This window comes from Sander vitreus, chromosome 12, assembly GCF_031162955.1.
Source record: "Sander vitreus isolate 19-12246 chromosome 12, sanVit1, whole genome shotgun sequence".
NCBI lineage: Eukaryota > Metazoa > Chordata > Actinopteri > Perciformes > Percidae > Sander > Sander vitreus.
The window spans coordinates 22,792,345-22,812,959 of record NC_135866.1 but is presented as its reverse complement, the minus strand read 5'-3'; the positions used below and the strand labels follow the sequence as shown (position 1 = coordinate 22,812,959).

Genomic DNA, 20,615 nt, shown 5'->3' with positions numbered 1-20,615 from the left:
AGCGCTGGAGAGAGATTTGACGGTTTTATCTAGCAAGCAGGCGGAGAGAAGCATGTACGTGAGCGTGCATGTGTGTCACACTGTGTGTTGGTTAAGTGTCATGCAGTTGGAGGTTTTGAAGATAAGTTGAAGTTTAGGGCAAATTGATGATGTGTTGGCCAAATGGAAAGTTGGAAGAGATTGTTTCTGAGGACAGTGTGATAAAGTAAAAAAACAGGGCTGGAGTAAAGAGAGAGGGCAAGTTAATGACATGGTCAATAAAGCCTACAATATTGAGGCAGTGAGTTCCTCAAAGAAAATGTCATTCCACACTAAAGGTTGAAAGGCCCGCTACAGCCTTTACACCCAACCACACCTTAAGGGTTGGTAAGTTTTTTGTTGTTGTTCTTCAGTAAAGCAAGCTGAAAACATTTTATTTATTTATATATATATATATATATATATATATATATATATATATATATATATATATATATATATATATATAAAAGTTGTTATGGCAAACAGTTGCCTATTTACACATCCAGCAGAAACCGAGCAACTTTGGCATTTTTTGGAGTCATGTTACTGACCTGACAAATTCCAGTCCAATATTCTCTCTCGTTTTAGGTCTGGTCTATGCCAACTATTCAGAGAAATATCTGGCTCCTTAGCTGCTTAATGTTCCATTTTCTTCACCAGCTTGTTGCTAATACAGCATTTCCACGTACTGCATGGCACAGCTCTACTTGACAAACTCTTTTTTGGTTTGGTTTTTTTGGTTCTCCAAAAGTTTTGAAAAGTACCTGGTACTTTTTTTGGTACCACCTCAGTCGAGATTCCAAAGAATTGAGCCAATACTAGAAGGTGGAGTTAAAACACTGCAGAGAGAGTCATCACTAGGTTCGTCAGTTGCACATGACTTGGGACATCCTGCACAAACCCGACATTTTTAAATGGCAGAGAAACAGTTAAGTGGACACAATTTATTTGTATTTGCTCGACCCAGATTTTATAAAATATCAGCCCACAAAACTATGGCCTACGCCACGCTGTACAGTTGAAGTGCTGTTTGTTTCCGTTTGTTTGCAGATGAAAGGATTCAGTGAGTGTTGCTTTAAAGATGATGTCACGGCAGTTTCACATGGTGGCGCTATGGTGATCAGCTGAAAATTCCACCTACACTGTGGGGGTGATATCCGCAGTGGAAAACGAAATGGAGAAAAGGACCTGGTACCTAAAGTGAGTCGGGTCAAGTTGAACTATGCAGTGGAAATGAGGCAAAACTTTGTCTATCTGCCATTCGATGCTCGGCAGGTAGCACACAGTGGGTTTATCAGAGCTTTTTCGCCAAAAACGGCTGCCTGCTGCAACTGGAAATGATGTTGAGAGTGGTGAGAGGAATGTTAATGCAACAGGGTGTAGGTTTCCATTGGCCTGTGGTAAACGCACTGTAGGAAGTCTGAAGACTAGCTGAAACTTTGTCCTTGACAGTCAGGAAGTAGCATAAACCTTACGACTCAAAACAAACGTATTTAAAAAAAATCTCTATGATAACGACCGGCGGCGACTTGATAAGAAGACTTAAAGGACCAGTGTGTAACGTGTTTAGTTGTTCATTATCAAAATCTGTGTTGCCCGTTCACAAACTTGTCCTTTTTCATGAATATTTACCTCCACCATCAATTCCAAGTATTCCTTTTGGCTTGAAATTTTACATTTGCATTCGCATGAACTGGGGTAGACCATAGACAGTGCTAGGTAGCATCAAAATAGTGCCATAGGAGGTACGCGTTGTGGAGAGAGGTTTACCCCCTTGGGGTAGTCGCTCCATATTCATGCGCCATCTTGAAATATGTTAGCCGGTAAGGGACATACAGGACATACTGCGCCGCCTTTCGTGTTTTCGCTTTCACATGATAAACTCACAGATGCTGCTAATGGGTATCGTAGCTTCCCGGCCTGATGGACCACACGTATTCAAAATCCAAATTTCAGGAACAGGATTCTTCTTCACCCAGAAAAAGAAAAAGGATATTGAAAAGAGCAAGAGACCGGACTTTTCAAGCGTGAAGGCTACCGTAGCTGTAATACGTACTTTGAACTGCGTGGCGCGAGAGAGTTGATTGTGATATATGATCTCAACGCTAGATGGGAGAAATTCCTACACATTGGACCTTTTAAGATTACACTTTTTACATAATCTTACATTATTATTATCTTACAGCCCAAACCACACCCCCCAATCATATTAATAATCGTCTCAGTCATAATGTGTGTCCCTGCCTCTACAGGAAGTGACTAAATCTATTGCAGTCTCCTCAAAACAGCAACACCTGAGCATTCTCTCCATGGAAAACTGACCCCACCGAAGAGAACCCCAACTCCAGGGACTACTAAGAAGTATTTCAGTTTGCCAATTTCACATTGTGAATATTAAAGTTGTAAACATGCGAAACGGCCTACTGCAGCTTTAACCCAGGATTCTCGGAGTTCAGCTCATGACCAGGAAGGCCAGTCGAGGTAAAGATCCTTCTAGCAAATTTAAAGTTAAAAGAGCTGAACAGCATTGTCAACAGATGAAGAGATGACTCTAAATAATGTTTCCACGGTTGTGGGTCTTCTACCGAACCACTAGTGACAGCTGGAGGACCACAGCAGACCACCTGTGTCTGGTGGAGAGAGCTCAGGTCAGTGGTAAAGGCCTCTCCAGGATCAGCCAGTCAGCTGAGCAAGGCCACTGTCATGCTGATGAATGGGCAGTAAAAACAATATGTTTTCGCTCTGTAAGCAGTCCGTCCCCCCCGTCCCCCGCCTCCTCTTCTCCTCCCCTCCTCCCCTCCTCAGTGTAACCACATAGGTCTTTGTGTCCAGCACTGTTAGGAACTCAGCATAGAGACCCTCTGAGCTCCACTTTCAAAGGCAACCTCTGATGTGGCCTTTCTGATCTTTGCATGTCTCACTGACTTTCCTCTCACTCTCCTATGACTTGAAGTTTTCTTTCTCTGTCTGTATCCTATTGTTTCCCTTACACTCCCTCTATATGCATACACGCTCTTATAGATTTCCTTTTATTTTTTGACTGTAGGGAAGCTGGCTTGTGTCATGAAAACACGTGAGAAGACGTTGGAGACAGCGATATCTTGACAGTCAGTCTTACCACTCCTTGAAGTTTAAACTTCCCTTGATACATACACACCCTTCCCCCTCCTCTTTCAGTCCTCTCTTCCTTTTTCACCCCTCCTTTTTTTGTGATGACATGTGTATGTGCTTATGGAAACCAGATGTGCCTTATTGCGATAGAAGAGGCGAGAGGGAGAAAAACCAAGCATGAGGTTGTATGATACTTCATTAACAGACTGCAGGAGATGTGGGGGGGGGGCAGTGGGAGTCTTGCTGCTTCTTTCTTGTGGTCTTGAGAGTTCAGAATGACTGTATATATAATTAGATTCCAACTATCCTGACCAGGCCCTCAGCGAAGCAGGGGGGTTTCCTTGTGCATATGGCTGGGTCAGGGCGAGGGTAGCTGGACTTGGGAGAGCCTGAATCAGCATCTCCTATGATGAAGGTGTTTTTCTGCAGGGCTTGGGAAACCACGCCATATGAGACAGGACTGAAAAAAAAGCAACCTAAATAAGTTGAAATGTTGATTGTTTAACTTCCTTGCACCTGTAATTTGTTTCGCCCACACAATACCTCCCTCCGACATTTAAAAGAGACGGCTCCCACTGCACCACACCCAATTCAAAGTGCAGACATTGTGTTAAGAGTAACGAAAGCAGGCACGTAGCTTTAAACTGATAGCATTAAGCCGATTCAGCACTCAGGGGGCAGACGCTGGCAAAACTGCATGGCTAGGAAAACAAACTAATCCGTTGGTGAAATATCTGATGAAACAGAAAAAAACTGAGATTGGGACATCTAGGGCACACAAAAAAAGTTATGTTGAACTAATAGGGAAAGTTATTTCCATGCATAGCTCTGTGTACTGTAGCTAAATGGAATAATAAGATGCAGACACAACGGAAAAAGTATTAGGTATCGATCCCTCTCTTTCACTGGCAGTGTACACCACAAATAAAGTGTGTGTGTGTGAGAGAGAGACTAGCATGTAAGTGTGGGATTGCAACAGCTCCACTTTAAGAACCACTCTTGCACCCTTCCTAAGTCTATTTTAAAACAATGAATGAAAGAAAGCACTTGAATAGAGAGTTAAATTCCCAGAGGCACGATTGACCCCTGCACAGCATTCTGACATGTTATAGGAGGGAACGCACAGGTGTACTTAATAACCTGAACGATGGTCGTTTATGTCATCAGTTATTTGTGCATGCTGGCTCAATGGGACACTTAAATGGAAATCGAGCGAACGTTAGCATTAGTGGTTACACCAGTGCTTTTCCTGCTATGACACGTCAGAATATCTGCTGTGAAAAAGGTCTATAATCTTTCTAGTTAGTCATCCTGTATTCTTCGCTGTATTGGGTCAGCATATCACAGCGGTTTGTATGATGTCCTATGGAAACCACAAATGTTCATATCAAATAAGTCTACAGCTCTGTGAGGCTGTACTTAGGCACAGTGGTGCTTTGATCTTAATGCTAATGTCAGCATGCTAATGTTTAGCAGGAATAATGTTTATAATGCTCATTGTCTTAGTTTAGCGAGTTAGCATGCTAACATTGGTTATGAGCATCAAACACAAATGTAGGGATGTCATTAGTTTTGCATGAAATGTTAAGATTGTTACAATTGATCCTCCAATAAACATGAGTGTTGGTACCAAATTTCAAGACGGGGGTTGTGTGTGTGAGACAGAGACTCTGGAGAGAAACCCCCTGTTCCTGTTTGTTGTATTCCTGTAGTAGTGCTTGGTGCAGGATGTGGCAGAGCTTTAACTGATGAAAATGAAAACCATGTGTAACCTATATAGCCACTCACTAGAAATGCGCCTTTCCACCATCCCACATCCTTGTTGCCAGGCAGAGTAACACTAACCATTCTCTGTTAATCATTCAGTCTCATTTAATGGGAAAGTTACTCAGTCTTCTCTCTGAGGTTGGTCCTGCAATTACATTACAGTATGATGTTCGGGTTGGCTATTATGAGACACAATAGCCAAGAGCAGGACTTCCCCTATTTGGAAGTTTCCATTCATCAGCCTGCAAGCTATACACATGCCAACTGAAACAGGCACAGGAAGTGTCCAACACAGAGACAGGAACATAAAAGGAGCTTGATAATGATGTCTGCTGAGTAGAGTTGAATGTGGACAGAGAGATGAGATTTGGAGATTAGTGGATGTGAGGCACTTGGCATGGAGGAATGGATTGAGGAGTTTATGTTTGTAAATCAGCTTTTGTGGAAAGTGGACAGTAGCACTGGAATGAGGACTAGAAATGACCTTTTCATTTATCTGGGTGAAATGTGAGAGCCAGAGGAGAGGAGGTGGCTGGAAGAGTGCGGGGCAGTGTGGTCTGGTCTTTTGTTGGGCTTTGTGAAAAAGGAGTGAGTCATTTCGCAGACAGTGAAGAAAAAGCTCTCCAGTTACACAGAGAGAAGAGAAAGACTGTGGGGAAGAATTATGCTGAGGCGAATCTTTTCTTCACTCTGCAGAATCAGCTGGAGAAGACAGAAAACATCAAATAGTGACCTACAGCTAAATGACTGACTTGTGTGCAGGCCACTGAGATGACTTCAGCAAGAAAAACATCAAGTATGAATAAAGCTGCATATTGAAACTAGCTGAGAAAAAAAACAAAACATGATTCTTTATTTACATATATTGTGACTGTGATGTAGTCCAAAAAGCCAATTAAACTGATCCAAACCAACTCCCATCCCCTTATTGCCGCTTCCTGCTGTGTGTCTGGCCTACATGATGCAGTTGGAATTCCAGATGTTGCTCATGGAATTCTGCTCCATCTCTGGCATCCAAATGTGACTTAACCCTCCTCACTCCCCCTCATCTCCTCCCTCCATTCTCCCCCCACAAAGAGCCTCGTGACTTCTCTCCCCAGTCCCAGCTCTTCAAAACACTGCAGCTAAGTGGAGACAAATGGGCGCCCTCAATCTTTTCGGCATAATAGGAAAATACCTCATCATTTTCATTGCATAAAGCTCCATTGCTGTAATCAAAACATATCATAGAGGCGCTGACCCCCACCCACTCTGTCTCTTGCAGTCAGTCATCTTCACAGTGAGTCTAATAGCTGCATGGCAGTTGTTCATTATTGGGATCATTAAGGAGGAGGGAGACGCCTAGGTTTGCTGTTTGAGCTTTTATTAGCTCGTGGTGGATGGGAGTGTGCATACACACAGTGCATAATGCACAAATAAAGGCATTTATATTGGTGCAAAACATGCATGAGAGCATGTTTGTATTGCTATCCTTGTGAGGACCTGCATTGACCACGTTCACTCACTAAGCTCATTATAAAAAGCTCTCCACTGCTTATCAAACCCTAACTTCAAACACATTTGAAGATGTATGATGTATGATTTTCCTTATCTTCCTACTCTTGTGAAGGTTTTTTGGTCCTTATAAGGATAGAAACACAAGAACACACACCCTCTCTCTCTCTCTCTCTCTGTATAGCTGAGATATGTTTTCCTGCTGTGCTACAACAGCTTTACACAATCCTCTTCATCCCTGTTTCTACTTAAGCTTTGGATCCAGTCCGCGTTTTCCGACCAAGTTTATGGCCTGCCAGTTTCCGAGCGCCAGTAGGCGCAGAGCGGTGCAGTCGGGGAGCAAGAAACCTGGAGGTCCAGGAGGACTGGGGAAGACCAGACAGATGAGTGATGTGATCGATATGAGAGGTAAAGGCGAAGAGTCCAGGTAAGAGCTGGATTATATGACAGCAATTAGACCTACGTGAAGATATTACTGCATTAAAGGGAGTGAGTGGCTCCAGTTCAGCTTTAAGCAGTTAAAAGAAAGATGGCACAAAGGGAGAAAGATTATGTGAGTCATTTACTAAGTGAAAATCAAAGCACAGAAAGCCTTTTGAAATTACTTTATTTAGTAAGAAAAGCTTAAAAATATAAGCACACACAATGTCTCGTTGAAAAGTCTAGATAATTATCAGTATCAGTATCACTAGCATCATTATCATTGTTGTTAAACTACTTATAACCCCTGACTAGTAATGTAGCACCATGATTTGAAAACTGTAAACAAGTACAATGACAAAAAGGAGTCATTTTCAGATCTTCAATTTATTTTCATTTGAGATGGATTCAAGGTAAAAAATTAAAATTAAAATAAAAAAAAAAGAACAATCAAGTTTCAAGAATACATAACCCCCTTCCCCATTCACTATCCCCACACATATAAAATTAAGGCCACTTTCAAAACTGTATGTCACTGTCCAGCAGGACTTTTTAATGACAATGTACAAAAACACATTCTTTACACGTAGGACAACAACAATAATAGTATTAGTCATAATAATAATGACAACATCATTTATAATAATAATCTGCACTAAAGACATTGATATAAAAAAGGAAAAGACACGTCGTATTTACTGCTCTACTCCGAAATGAGTGTATCTCATGCTTCATAAGGTCTTCAGATAATTTTTGCTTTCCCTTTCATGGTCCATACTGGCTCTGACATATTACTTTACTGGAAGAATGCCACTGTGGTTTCCAAATGTGTGTGCTTATTCGAGTGTGTGCAAGTTAACAAGGGGGACGAACGATCAAACCCACTCTTTAATTACTCAAAGGGACATGCTAGAATGGGCGTCATGGAGATGCAGGTTCGAAGCGGAAATTCCCAAGGACACAAACACTGACCGCTGACAAAAAATAAAAATAAGACATTGAAAAAGGCTAAAACAAACAGCAATGAGCTGGCGTCAGTTACCACGAGGAGAGAGGCAGAGTAAGAAGGGAGAGAAAAAAAAGTGGAAGAATGGAGTGGTTGAGAGACAGAGCAAAAGGAATCTGGCAGTGGTACGAATATTTAAGAAAATGCAAGTCTGGTGCTTTTCCTTCTGCTATTTCTCCAGTTGTATCGCTTCTGCTCTCATTATCTCTGTTCAACATTTCCTTCCACTTTTCTTTTTTTTTTTTCTCTTTCTCTCCCTGTCTTTCCCTCCTCTCTCCCGCTCTTCCTCCTCCGTCTACACCTTGTCCAGTAGAGATCGTTGGCAGTAGAGGAGTCGGCGCGGGGTACCGTACTGACGGAAAAACACCAAGGCAGCCAGCGTCGCAATCACACACACTAACAGGAACAGTGGCAACACCACCACCGCTGCTCCACTGCCACCACCTACACCTTCCTTCTCATCCACTTCAATAATGATCACCTCCGTATCCTTCTCTGGCTCCTTCTCCTTCTCTCTTTCCCTCTCTCTATCTCTAGTTCTGTCCTTATCCTCCCGCTCCTTGTCCTTCTCCCTCTCCTTGTCCTTGTCGTGTCCACCTCCGCCTCTCCCTCCGTCCGTCTTGGGGTCTTCGTTAGGACAGCCCATCCAGTCACGAAGAGCGGATTTGGGGTAACCCGGCTCCACACGCATCATCTGGTTGTTGAACTTCCAGTACTTGTTGGCTTTGTAGAAGTAGGTGTACGCTGAGGGGTTGAAAAAAGAAATGTGAGAAATAAACCTGAACCGGAGGGAAAAACTAACTCTACATGTATTGGTTCACCCGAAGATTTGAGAAAATAATCTAGGTGATATCATACACACCACCCTTACCTTGATCTTTGCTCATGAAGGCTGCCTTGATGTTGTCAGGCACCCCTTGCCATGTACTAATAGATTTGGGATAGCCATCATCAACGCTTCGTGTATCTTCGTTGAAACGGTAATATCTAAACAAAGAATAAGAATGGAAAGGTAAAGAGAGGAACTGCTATGGTGAGTTAAAGGTAAAAAATGACTTATCCTCAAGGATTTGAGACTTGTTTTGACACACTTGAGGCTTGATTTAGACTAGCCCTATGACTTAAGACTTGAAATTACTGGAGACTGGACTTTTCTTTGACCTAAAGAACTTGACTTGACACACTTGAGACTTGGACTTTTCCTAAAAGATGAGAGACTTTACTTGAGACTTGACTTGGAGTTGGCTTGAATGACTTGAGACCTGACCTGGACTTGAGACTTAATCTGACAAAAACTTACACCTCACTTGGACTTTTCTTGAATGACTTGAGACTTGACTTGCTCCTGACGCCCGACACTTGAAAATGCACTTTGGTTTGTGTGTTACTGCTGAACTAAACTAAACCACCAGGCAGGCCACAAAATGAATGTTTTCTGCAGAAATATTTCAGATGGATTGGTGTTATCTCTTCCAACAGCCAGACTTGACCTGCACTGTAATCCCTGACTGGTTGGCCACATTTTACCCAGCTGTTTTATAACAATGTCTATTGTGTAAATATGGGGAAACTTAGCAAGCTTTAAAATTCCTCAAGGTATGTTTAAATGTTTAAATGAGATGGTTTGTAATTCAGCATGTGACTGACTTCAAGCGTTTGGACCTTATATGGTCAACATTCAAACATATCTTTTTGTGGTGGTGACAAATGGATTTTCCTTGGATTCAGTAGTTTATACGGTAAACTTACTTACTAAACTAAACAGTACAGTTTCATTGTGGGATATGACACACACACACACACACACACACACACACACACACACACACACACACACACACACACAAGGAAGATGACTAACTTGTTCGCTCTGAAGTAGAATGTCTGTCCAGTGGGAGTGTAGAAGAGAGCAGCGTCTAGTCGATCTTTGGGAAGCCCAGTGCCCATTTCCTTTAGACTCTTAGGGGAATCATGATCCAGAATTGATTCAGTGAACACCCAATACTTGTCACCTGGGAAGAAAGAACACGTATGAGATAACAGCAAGATTTTGCCTGTTTGATGATGACTTTTAAACGGAAATCTTGTAAATGTTTTATCAATATACTGAAGCAACAATACTGACTTACCTTTAAAGAATACAAATTTCCCATCGTCCCTTTCAAAAGCGGCATTGATATGAGTGGGCAATCCCCTCCAAAAGTGACCAATCGGCATGGGATATCCATCCAAAACATGGTTGTTACGTACCCTCCAGAACCATTTATCCTGAAAGAGAAAAGAGATTTATAAACAGCCTGCTGGACAAACTGTCATAGCTAAAGTCCAATAAGGTTGTGTGAGTTTACCTTGAACACAAACATTTCTCCTCTGAGGATGCCGATGGTGTCGAAGTGTCCGTCACAGATGTTGGGGCCAAAGCGAGGCTTTTCTGGTGAATATGTGGGCTCAGGGTTGTGGTTCGGAATACGGGGTGTTACATGGGGGCCTGATCCAGACCCTTTGTGAACAAGGACATATGAAAATGATTTTCATAGACCTAATCTCAACCTTTACACATCATCTAATGCTGGTCCTGTTTAACTTAATGATCCCCCATGAAAAAATATACAACCCTAAACCCCTAACCCTACCTTTCTACAGATTTCTGGTGATGTATCACTTAAGTTAAGAAACTCTGTTTTGATAGTGATTTGGTTAGCGAACTGTCAATAACGCACCATAAAGTTGCTGTACGCCTCTGCGATCATCGTCAGGAAGTTCGAAGTTCTCGGTGTCCATCCACTGGTAGAAGGGTGCCATGATGGCTGAAGGGTCAGTGGAGTGCTCCAGACCCAGAGCATGGCCCAGTTCATGGACCGCAACCAGGAAAATATCATTACCTGTTTCAACACCAAAACCCCATTTAATTATTTTCAAATAATTGAAAGTAAAGTATGAGATGTGAAATAGGAGGAGTTTGCTCTTATGCTGATGAGACAATGAATACTGAAGGAGAAGGAGCAAATATTGCTGTTTCCTCATTTTTAAGTGACTTAAACGCACACAAATACATCACATCAGTAAATCAAAGATAACATGATCTGCAGGTCATAAGAAGATGTGTCACACTCAAACAGCTGACGGTGCGAAAGCTGTGTGTCTGCTCTACTTAAGAAATAAACACTTCTCCATTTCTGCAGTATCAACATTGCCCAGAGCATTAACACCCTCAGATGTACCGACACATGTATGGACCTGTTACTGCTTGTGTTTTGCCCACAACAGCTAAATTAAGAGTCCTGACTCCCACCCTACAAAGTAACTCCCAACATTTGTGTTAGCAGGTTTGGGGGTAGTCTCACGTTGCCAGATCTATCTCCACAGCACTGTGTCAGCACTGGAATATGGTCTGCCTACACCGCTTATCTATTCTGGGATAGGGAGAAAAAAAAAAAGATTTGGCTTGTTTGTATTTCTTTAAAGTAATCACAACCGTCCTGGGTGGCGCCAAGCCTCGGATGCAGCAACGGTGCCCTTGCAAAATAGAATACAGAAGGACAGCCTTATCCCTGCAATGTACATCCGTTTTAACCAGACTAGGTTTAGGGTAATCACTATAGACAAAAAATCCCTAATTTATCAAAATGTCAGTTTCAACAGAGCCTCACCTGTAAGATCCTTGTTTCCAACAGTCCATGGCTCAGCTGCATCAAAGTGGGTGTCCCCACCGATGCCATTACCAGGGAAATAGGCATGTGCCAGGAAGCCCCCCTCGCCATCAAACGGGCTGCTGTCACCATGGAAACCCTCGGCGAAGAAGAGCATAATGTCGGCAAACTCCTCCACTTTGTCCCGTATGTAGCTGTAGGGGATTTCCCGGAAACGAAGCGGGCTGACGCTCTCCCACACCTTGAAGGCCTTCCTGATGGCCTCGTGGGTCTCATACTCACCCACCTTAGGGGTGTAGTTCTGTATACTGAAGAATGGGTAATTGTGTGTGTGAGGGGGGGAGGGTGAGAAAGGTAAGACATGGAGTTATTTCCTCTTTATAGCTAAACCATTTCAGTTGGTCAATAGTCACCTCATCAGTTTGGGTTTTCTTAAATTGGCTCATTGGTTACTAAGATAAAATTAAGCAAAAACAATCACAGTGTGAAATAGCTTTAGGTACTGTTCCATCATGTCTTTGCAGATGCAGAAAATTGCTCACTTACGAGAAAGTGATGTCATTCTTGTTCCACTTCAGACCCTGGATGGCGTATCGCTTCCTCCTCAGGTTGCTCTTCATTTCGGAACCAAACTTATCTGGTACGCCACACCGTGGTCGCTTCATGGCCCTGCCAAAGACAAGACATAGTCCACTCAAAACACAGTAAAACATTTTTTCAAATTTGAATATTGAACTGTAGGTGACCCTGTTTGGAGGCAGCACTTCTTCTTTTTTAACATGTAAAATAAAGCTGTTTGAAGGTGCTCACTCAATCGTGTTGGTGTCAAAGGTGCCGGTGATGGTGAGGCCGTAGAACCTCTGCATGGCAGCGACGGCGGAGGAGACGGAGTGAGGGGAGCGGAGAGCGTGGGTCCTCATATCCCCCGGGGGCAGGTAACCATACTGCTGCAGCCATGACTTTAAAGCAAAACAAAAAGGAGACGGCGTGTGTGAGTCATGAGATATATTGCAAAAATGAAACCAAGGAAACTTCAGCCTCAGGAGAAAGAAAAAGGTTAAATTAGAATCAGACACATAAACAAGTCCTATCTCACCTGATTTTTGTTGTTTAACAAAGCTGAAAAAGGGTAAAGGAACTACTTGTTTTGATGTTGATTATGAGTAACGGGGACTAAAAGTTCAAGATGTTTTTATGCGCCTGCAGCAACAACACATTCCTCACTGACAGTGAAAATAAGCTCTTGAGTAACATCTCCTGTGTTTTGATATCTGGATATTTGGACAGTCGGAGCAACATAATTTCAGCACCTGACACGTCTCCATTTAATGACTAAACACAAAAGCTATTCAACCATCAACATTCGGCTCTCCACTGAAGACCATATTTAATTGAAACTAAGGTCAACATTAAAGAATACTGCCAAGTTTTTTAAGCCCAAAAAAAAGCTCAGTTTTCAACAACAAAAACACGAGACAGAAACTGCATGAGGAAGTCCCCCCTCAAAGAGTTAAAGATTAACTTCAGTTTCTACACTGGTTATTCTGTAGCAACTTGTTTATGTTTCAGTGCAGATTGCAACACTTATAACTCATCCCTGCTGTTGAGTTTGTACATGAAGAAAATATTAGTTTGAAGCGCTTAAAGCACATATTATGATGGTCACTGAGTTCTTCAGGCCTGCAGTCCCTTGGTCTCAGCTCAGCTTGACCTTACTTTCCCCTGGAAACCCATTTCACTGCGGTGCTGGTTTGACATCTGGACTTGTGCCAGCAGCTTCGCTCCGCAACTCTCCCACACAGCTTCTCCTAAACTCTTTCCCTCTCAAGCTGGAGCCGAAAAATAACACTGAAGCTTTTGTGAGCGCAGTGAAAACCGAGATCACTTTGGTATTCTGTTGTACACAGTCACGTTTGTGAGCTTGTAATGCACTTTTAGGATGTGTTTGATTTTTCCTTGCACGCAAGGGCTTGATATGACGTAACTTAATGTGATCTGTTTTGCATAGCTCTCGTTCAAAAACATAGGTGTAGTGAGTGTTTGTGCAATGAACGGGATTGAAAAGAGAGAAGAGAAAAAGATAGGGAGTGTCCCAGGGTGAAACTCAGGCCTTGGGCAACCTCAACCGATGTCTCCAGTCGAGCAGCAGCGTCAGTCAGTAATTTGACTGGGAATTTCTTCCTCGGCGCATCCAAACCTCAAAGTCAAACTCTTCCCACCACGTCCATGTCTCTGTCTTTGCTTCTTCACTCCACCCCTTCTCCTCTCTTCTCCCTCATCCCTCTCATGGAAAACCCAGAGACTTGAGGGTAAATACTTAACAACCACACCCAGAGCCATTCAATTATTAGTGTATAGCCCATCTGCTGCTAATAGTTGCTCAATACAATGGCAAAACATGTTTAACTGCCTTGTTTCAGCCTTGATATGTATAGTACAAAGCAAATGTGTGCAAGTAGTGCTGACATAGATTATCTGAATATGTGCTCAGGTCTGTATGTGTATATTTACGCATGACTATACTTGTATGAGTTTGGGCAGGAGTGAATGGCAGAAGGTAGGTAGCATTTTGGAGGCCCTTGAAGGTCTAATCTCTCCCTCTCTGTCTGTCCTTGGGAAGCATGGAGGTCTCAGTGTTTAGACTTCACCCCTGAATGAGCCCTTTTCTGGTTCTGACTCACCCATGGAGCTCCAGTGGACACATAAAGACTCACTGTTTTCCACTGTTCCAGCACAGCCACATAAGCGGGAAAGTCAAACGCAAACTTTAGCGTCTCACTTCACTGTGAATATAAGAAAAATGGTTGATTTGACTGTGCTTGAAACTTATTCTTCTCTTTTACACATTGACTTTGTTTTCTTTTCTACAAAACCCTAACTTTGCCCTCAGCTCAGTCAAAAGACTGCTGTTGAGTGACACTGAACACTTGTTTCTAACTTTTAGGCTTCCACACCTCTTTCATGGGTCCCTCAGGTGACTCGACAAAGTCTTATTCACGGTCGCACTCTGCTATTTTTGACCACACTAATGGGCTGAGAAACTAAAGCAGTGGCAGGAAGAGGAAATAGTCACTATTTACAGTGGCGTAGGAGATGACAGCCCAAGCTAATACAGTCTTTTGATGTTAGAGCAGTGGTTCCCAACCTCTTTTGTCAGATGTACCAACACAGCCTTGTCCGATGAACTCAAATACACCTTCATTGACAATCCATAAATAACGTATCTATTAATTTAAGCTAACTATTTTAACTGTTTATCCATTACTTTAAGCTAACTATATTAACTGTTTATCCATTACTTTAAGCTAACTATTTAAACTGTTTATCCATTACTTTAAGCTAACTATTTAAACTGTTTATCCATTACTTTAAGCTAACTATTTCAACTGTTTATCCATTTCTTTAAGCTAACTATTTAAACTGTTTATCCATTACTTTAAGCTAACTATTTAAACTGTTTATCCATTACTTTAAGCTAACTATTTCAGCTGTTTATCCATTACTTTAAGCTAACTATTTCAACTGTTTATCCATTTCTTTTAGCTAACTCTTTAAACTTCTCTGCTTGCTTGCTAACTGCTTTTCAGCCATCTTTAAACTTGGTGTTCACGTATTACAGCTGACGCAATATGAGGATTGTTTTTATTCAAATGAACAAGTTCTATTTTTTATATTTTACCCCTGGGTGAAAATCACTGATGTAGAACACTCAAAACTGCTGCACAAAAACACTTAAGTGTTAAAGTCACTCTTGATCCTTTGATTTCTACCAACGCACAGACATTAGAGAAGCACAGAGCAAAGGCACTTTTAGGAAGTCCAGGATTTTGAGGTAAAGGGCGCAAGCTCGCTCATATGCAGCGATGTGAATTTATTGTTTAATGAAAGATCCACAAGAATCAAACAACGGTTGCTATGGATGTCAGGAGGCAGAGTGCTCGTTTTGCATAGGATGACAGAGTGAGAGGGAGGGATTGCATTTCAGAAAAGAAAGAAAGTCAGTTGTTCCGTTTGGTGAGGGCCAATGGAAAGAAACTTTGGTCAAAAGCGATGGGAGTCCAACTGAGGCATGCTGGGTATACAGCACACACACAGCTCCTCATTACACATCCACTCAGTCTGTCCAGAGAGCTGCAGTATTATGTCAGATGTGTGCTCCCACTACACTTGCAACAGCTCATTATTGGCTTGTGATGGTGTGTGTGAGGGAGTTTGTGCATAGGTATACTATATTCAGTGCAATATGTTAAAATCAAACTTTTTAAATTGTTTGTACTGTACATTTGCCCGAGGCTAATGCTGCTCCTTTAGGAAGTAATTTATGATGTTGCTGACCCCTCTGGCCAGGAGTTCCTCAAAACATATGTAGAAAGGTCTTTAGATGTATGTGTGTGTAAATCCACCAGCTGCTGTCTATTAAAGCAACCTCTCCAGCCAACAACAATGAGACCCAATTACAAAAGAGTGGAAAAACACTCATCTCTACCCATGTCATTTGAGCAATATCAGTCCCAGCCAGGCAAATCTTGATGGCACAAAAAAAGCTTCCCCAGAATGTGGCTCATTGCTTGCTTCCTTTATGAACAGGAAATGAGGTAATGACTTTGCGTATAACCTTATTTCCTGTAACACCTCCATTCTTTCCTCAGGGAGGCTGCCCTCAGGCCACCCATTTGTAATCTTTAGGATGTGGCTTTGTCTGAAAAAACTATGCACCCTTCCTTCCTTCCTTTCTTTCGCTAAATGACTACTAAGACATCAAGATGGGACTTATGTAAAGTTACCAGTTTAGCCATCTGAATTCTCTTTAATCACTGCGTAGAGACATTTGTCCATACAGGATGTGTGTGCATGACAGCTAGGATTTACATCCTGTCCTATTCAACTGGATAATTGCTCCATTTTCCAACTGTCCTTTTCCCAGATTGCATCACTCCCATCACCACAATGCCCTTCTTTCTAGTCAGCAACAGCCTCCTTACTGTCCTCCCTGCTGTGCTTTCATCATCTCAGTTCATGTCCATTTATCTTTCTCTGTAGTGAATGAGCTCAGCTTGTAGCAATGTGTGTGTGCATGTGCATAAAAAACGATCTGTGCACGTATGACAGAAGATGTGTGTGTGTGTGTGTGTGTGTGTGTGTGTGTGTGTGTGTGTGTGTGTGTGTGTGTGTGTGTGTGTGTGTGTGTGTGTGTGTGTGTGTCACTCCGACAGGTGATTGCTGACACACCAAGATGTTTTTAGCTTATTGAACCAACGCACTTTCCAGGGCGCTTCAGATCTGACCATGCACTTTGGTGCAATTTTCCACAGAAACTTGATAGTCTTTGTACTTACAGGCCAACCAGGCCATAAAAATCACTTATGGTGTAGCTAAAAGACTTTTTCTTATGCAGACATTAGACATGCCCAATGCGCTCTGTTCATTGGGTTACTGGTTGTTAAATGTTGATGTTGCCGTTCTTTTTTCTGGTGATGATACACAAAGATCAACTATAAATGAAAAGACTCCTTTATATGACTCAACCTATTTCCAAAGTAATAAATAACTTGTAACTCATCTCCATGTTTAAGTTCCTACATTCAATTCATTGATGGTAACTATTACACTCTTGCTGTATTCCACCCAGATCAATTACAGGCAAAAAAAAAAAAAGAAGTTAGACTAGATTGCTAGCTAGATAGTTACGTTCCTTGAAATTTGCATCCCTAGTATAGCAACTAGAAGAAAAGTATATTGTTGTGTATTTCTTAATTGATCTCAATTGGAAAATATAAGCCTTTATTAGCCTTGTGTTAACAAATATTACTGATGGAAACAATCCTTTAATGGCATCAGAAAATATTATAAAACTTTGATTGTTTGTTCTTTTAAACAATACAATCAAAAATAATGTGATAGCAGGTTCCAATTGTGAGTTTTGAATTGTGGTGGTGGACCAGCACAGCTGTTTACATTTTATTTACAGATTGTGCCTTTAAGTTGATGTAGGTCAATGGAGTTTTCTTCCACTAGTGCAGCTGGAATTATAATTCCATAGGTCCATACAAGTGATGTTAGGCGCCAGTGACATACCAAAATCATTTAGGCCCCTCACTTTCTCTCTCTCTCTCTCTCTCTCTCTCTCTCTCTCTCACACACACACACACACACACACACACACACACACACACACACACACACACACACACAGTATTTACTAATGACAAAGAAGGAAGCAGGTGTGTAGGGTTATCATAACAATGCCACTTCCTTCAACTTCCTGATGCTAGACTGGCTGTGGGGTTGGAGGACTACTGATACTGCAGACAGAAGAGAACAAACCAGAACAGAGAAGAGAAATTTCATGAAGTCATCCCTGATCTACAACACTACTTAGACCTGGTATCTCAGGAGAGTTTTGGAAGTCTTTAATGTACAGAATTATAGTTCAAACTGTGGGTGTTTTTCCACAGCTGACCATGGCTGAAATGCTGCAGAACCTCAGATTGTAAAACCCACCTCCCCCCAGTCCGCTGAGCCATAACTCAGGACAGATGTCAACAATTACATCTCCCCATCCCTCTGAATATAACTGCACCCACACCTCTCAATCCACCCTCCCTCCTCCATTCCCACAAAAATTGCCTCTGTCTCTGCCCCGACCACAATACAAGCTCATGCATTTCTCCTCATTTGCTTTCCTGCTTTTGCCCTCTCAGCATTTCTCAGTGTTTTCACGAGCGCTATCATCATTATGGGCTGCTTCCTCTAACCCAGGGTCAAAGCCATTCCCATATCCCTGCGCTAACAGGCAACTGATGAAAGTATTATTCACGGATACAAAGCCTTTTGGTAGTCATAAGCAAAACCAGTAATTGTTATGTGCGAGCATGTTTTTTGTCAATTCAGAAAATCTGTGATTGAAATTATTAGCAGGAAGGATCCTTCACTCTTACATATGAGGATGCATTATGTTTCTTAGTCACCCATCATTTAAACCTTTCTTTAACTCCTAAACCCTAAATGTGGTTCCTTGGTTTATAGCTTTCTTTATCCTCTCTTTCTTACAAAATCATTTGTTTGACTTTATTCCTCTGCTTTAGATTTACTATTGGTTTTTAATTATCTATTTTGGATATATTTATCTTGCTTAATCCTCTATTATGCATTTAATTATCTGTCTTATTCCTCTCTGGATTTATTTATCTGGCTTTATTCCTTAATTCAGATTATTTTATTTTTTTATCTAACTTCATTGCTTGAGTCCGTATTACTGATCTGGCATTATTCCTTGATTCTCTATTTGTTTTCCACCTCTGCCTGTATTCCTCACCTCTGGATTTATTCCTCACCTCTGGATTGACTTGTCGCTCCGTCGCTCCCTGTGCGCTCAGCTCCCACACCACCGCCAGCAACAGCAGTCGGACAAGCGATTTGAGCTCTGGTGCCATCACTTGTTTCTCCAAAATACAATACAAAATCGGACCGATATTTCTGTAACAGTTTGCGCAATCTTCACTATTTGTCAAAACATTGTCTGTGAGAAAACGTATCCCATAAACGAAAACGGGGCAACTGAGATCGACTCGCAAAGCACAAAAAGAGTTTCCAGTTTGCGTCTCTGCAAATTGTTCCTTGAGTTACCTTAACCACGAGAGGTATTTGTCCACTCTGTGCATTCTTCTCGCGTTTTGGTGAGTTTTGACCAAATTATCAGACGTTACTGGAAGTAGGAAGTTTGAAGGGGGGGCTCTGGAGCTGCAGGCTGTGCGTATTTTATGTCCAAATTCAGCTTGCGCTTTGCTCCAGCTGTTGCAGCCGACTTTGTTTTCATGAAGCAGTCTTAATTCCTCGCTGTCCTCTCTTCTCTGTCCTTCAGTCGGCTTATTTTGATCCCCTCTCCTCTTCCCCTCTCTCACCGCTGCAGACGTGGTAGTTTGATACTCCCCGGAGAGCTTTAGCTGGAAAGTAGAGGGTTGTAAACCTCCCCCTCCTAAACCAGCCCGCCCCTCTGACATGGAGGGCTGGAATCAACTTGGTGACCTTCGCATTAGACTTGGCACGGTTTCCTATTAACCCTAGGCTGTGATTAAATGCCTTAATGCTCCTTAAAATCCACGAAGCTGTTATCGTTTACAGAGACGAGAGTGCAAACACTGAGCCGAACGACGTAGCCTATTCGTCAACAAATTACGCAGCTAAAAATATGGAACACACTAAACTTATTTTGAAGATGTGTCCATTTTAGGTTGATTTATCAATTCACATATGCTCCGATGAACAGAAATTTTATTATTCAATTAACCAATTTGTTAAGACATTTCTGCCACCTTATAAACTTTGTTTTACCCTTATCCTTCTTTTCAAGCCAAGGCAATAACCATAACCATAACTATTTTTAAACTATTATTCCCAATGTGTTATAGCCTACTGATTAAGTAGTGACTGATTAATTATCGTAATGTATTTTACACTTAACAGTTGTAAATCAGTAATCAGTAATCAAGTTTCTTAATGAGTGCTGCTCAAAAAGGCCCAAACATACTGTATACAATATGCAGCATCAAACTGTTTAAAAGGGGAATTGCGCCCTCTAATGCACACATTGCACACATATGTACACAATAACATGTCAGATGACCTCCTATCCGTGCATTATACTGACCTTTGTCTTGCATGGTGCTTTCTGCTTTATTTAAGGGGGAAGTCTTTGCTTTATATGTTTGTAAAGACAACGTTGGTTTGGTTTCAGATCATAACTGCAAATTGTGTTCATTAGCATGCATGTGGTAGCACTCATTTGTTCATGGTATTTGCAGCTATAGATTTCACATCACATGGCTACTGTGGGCATAATGCATACATAGACAAATGTGTTACATACACAGAGTGACATGTTTAAGACATGAGACAAACGTTTCCTGTTACCAACCTAATGTGCACACATACTGAAGCTCAGTGTTGGCCACAGCTGACAAAAGACAGCTGGCCTCCACTCCCCTTGGTTGATGTGACACAAGAGAGGGGAGCTTTGATTGTCTTGGCAGAGAGCAGAGATCAATGACGTGTGACTGTGAGGGATCATGGAAGTTATAACTGGATACACTAATGTCTACAAGCATGTATACATGGTCCTCAAACAAGACAGAGCAAGGTATTTTTTT

At 41.8% G+C, this 20,615-nt stretch overlaps 1 protein-coding gene across 1 annotated transcript; it reads right to left on the bottom strand.

Moving 5' to 3' along the window:
• Positions 1–7,181: 7,181 nt before the first annotated feature.
• Positions 7,182–19,417, bottom strand: mmp14b (matrix metallopeptidase 14b (membrane-inserted)). Its single transcript, XM_078264700.1, has 10 exons — positions 18,804–19,417; positions 12,280–12,428; positions 12,016–12,138; positions 11,470–11,777; positions 10,540–10,701; positions 10,168–10,319; positions 9,949–10,087; positions 9,681–9,831; positions 8,691–8,806; positions 7,182–8,563 (listed from the first exon to the last, which is right to left on the bottom strand). The coding sequence occupies exons 1-10, from the start codon at positions 18,900–18,902 to the stop codon at positions 8,115–8,117; spliced, it is 1,848 nt and encodes a 615-aa protein (XP_078120826.1). The 5' UTR covers positions 18,903–19,417; the 3' UTR covers positions 7,182–8,114.
• Positions 19,418–20,615: the final 1,198 nt, after the last annotated feature.

Excerpts from the sequence above, each read along its gene's own strand:
- mmp14b (XM_078264700.1), bottom strand. The coding sequence starts at position 18,902 with ATGGCACCAGAGCTCAAATCGCTTGTCCGACTGCTGTTGCTGGCGGTG. Across the intron at positions 12,139-12,279 it reads TTTGACACCAACACGATTGA|GGCCATGAAGCGACCACGGT; the intron begins GTGAGCACCTTC and ends TGTCTTTGGCAG. Across the intron at positions 10,320-10,539 it reads AGGCGTACAGCAACTTTATG|GGTCTGGATCAGGCCCCCAT; the intron begins GTGCGTTATTGA and ends TTGTTCACAAAG.